The following is a 1,338-nucleotide window of genomic DNA, read 5'->3' on the forward strand; positions in this document are numbered from 1 at the left end:
GAGAGGACAGACAGACAAACAGACAGCAGCACAGGGTGGGGAGCGACCCCCTTCATGTGTGGTCCCCTCTTCCTCTTCCTCACCTTCCAACCCAAGGCGTGCAATCCCACCACGGCGCCGTAGTGGGAGCAGAGAGGACGCACTGGATCAGCCAAGACTTTTTGGAGAGAGAGGAGGATTTGATGGTAGAGACCACTCACCAGGTCACCGTGGGTCCTGTGGGTGAGGAAGATGGATGCTGTGGTGAGGAGGAAGGAGGCACAGTGGTTAAACCCCTTCCCCCCCCCCAATTTCTTCCACTTTCCCCCCAAATAAAGGTCTCCTGCCCCCCCAGAAGCTGCCCCCAATATCTTCCACTTTCCCCCCAAATAAAGGTCTCCTGCCCCACCAGAAGATGCGACTGAGCAACATGGCAGCGTAGTCACGTAAGGTCCAGTGGTCGTTGAGGGGGTTGATGGAAGCAGCTAAAGGTTCCAGGGTACAATACATGACACTGGTGATGAGACTGCGGACGTAGGAACCCAGACAGAGGAACGGGTTCTGGATCAAACTCCTGGCGATGTGCAAGAGTCGGTTCAGCTGCTCCAGGTCGTGACTCACCGATTTCACCTGCCGAGAGAACCGGGCTGAGCCCCCAAGGGACCACCCACCTCATCCCACCCATCGCCCACGCTCACCCCGCTGACCACGTAGACAAAGTAAGGCAGGAGAGCGGCGATCTTGGAGTTGGTCTGTAAGTCTTGGAGGGCCACCTATGGATGAGGACATCAGTCAAAAGTGGGGGGTCAACCTCATTGGGGATAAAATGGGGAGAGGGGGGTTCACCCTCGTCCCCACCCCACCTTCATCAGCTGAGGGTCATCACCCAGCACGGCCCGGGTGACGTGTTGGTAATACTTGAGGAGGTCGTCCGTCAGCGTGGAGACGGCGCTGGGTACTGTGGTGGGGGGAGACACGTCACAGAGGACCCCAAAATCCAACCCCAGCTCCACCATGGGGACAATGAGCCCCCAACCCCACACACACACACAACCTAGTGTCACCCCCCACCAGTCCTTACCAGTTCCTTGTGGTTCTAAGTTGCCTTTTCCATCCAAGTAGGAGACGTGCACTGTGAGGAAGGGATGGTGAGGAGCATCCTGGCCACACCAGGGTCAGGCAAGAGCGGGGTGTTGTTGGGGTCCCCAGGGTCCCCTCACCTCGCACGGTCGTCTCAGCACAACCCTTGGGGATGTTGGTGGCCAGGGCCAGCTCCACCAGATTGACCTCCCGGTCCTCCTGGAAGTAGAGCTCACCCTCCTTGATGGCTCGGAAGGGGAGCGCGTCCTGGGAGCCGTA

The 1,338-nt window shown here is 58.7% G+C and overlaps 1 protein-coding gene across 1 annotated transcript in view; it reads right to left on the reverse strand.

The window, feature by feature from the left end:
• LOC104525804 (TAF6-like RNA polymerase II p300/CBP-associated factor-associated factor 65 kDa subunit 6L) overlaps nt 1-1,335 on the reverse strand; it is a gene marked incomplete at both ends in the record, with an annotated part of 1,990 nt that extends 655 nt beyond the window's left edge. Inside the window, 6 exons of the mRNA XM_010169059.1 lie at nt 72-216; nt 389-609; nt 678-752; nt 843-937; nt 1,061-1,111; nt 1,200-1,335. Coding sequence (XP_010167361.1) covers nt 72-216; nt 389-609; nt 678-752; nt 843-937; nt 1,061-1,111; nt 1,200-1,335 — 723 coding nt within the window. The remainder of the gene's footprint in view (nt 1-71; nt 217-388; nt 610-677; nt 753-842; nt 938-1,060; nt 1,112-1,199) is intronic.
• Between the last annotated feature and the right edge of the window lie 3 nt (nt 1,336-1,338).

Source organism: Antrostomus carolinensis, unplaced genomic scaffold (genome assembly GCF_000700745.2).
Source record: "Antrostomus carolinensis isolate BGI_N321 unplaced genomic scaffold, ASM70074v2 scaffold26575, whole genome shotgun sequence".
Taxonomy (NCBI): domain Eukaryota; kingdom Metazoa; phylum Chordata; class Aves; order Caprimulgiformes; family Caprimulgidae; genus Antrostomus; species Antrostomus carolinensis.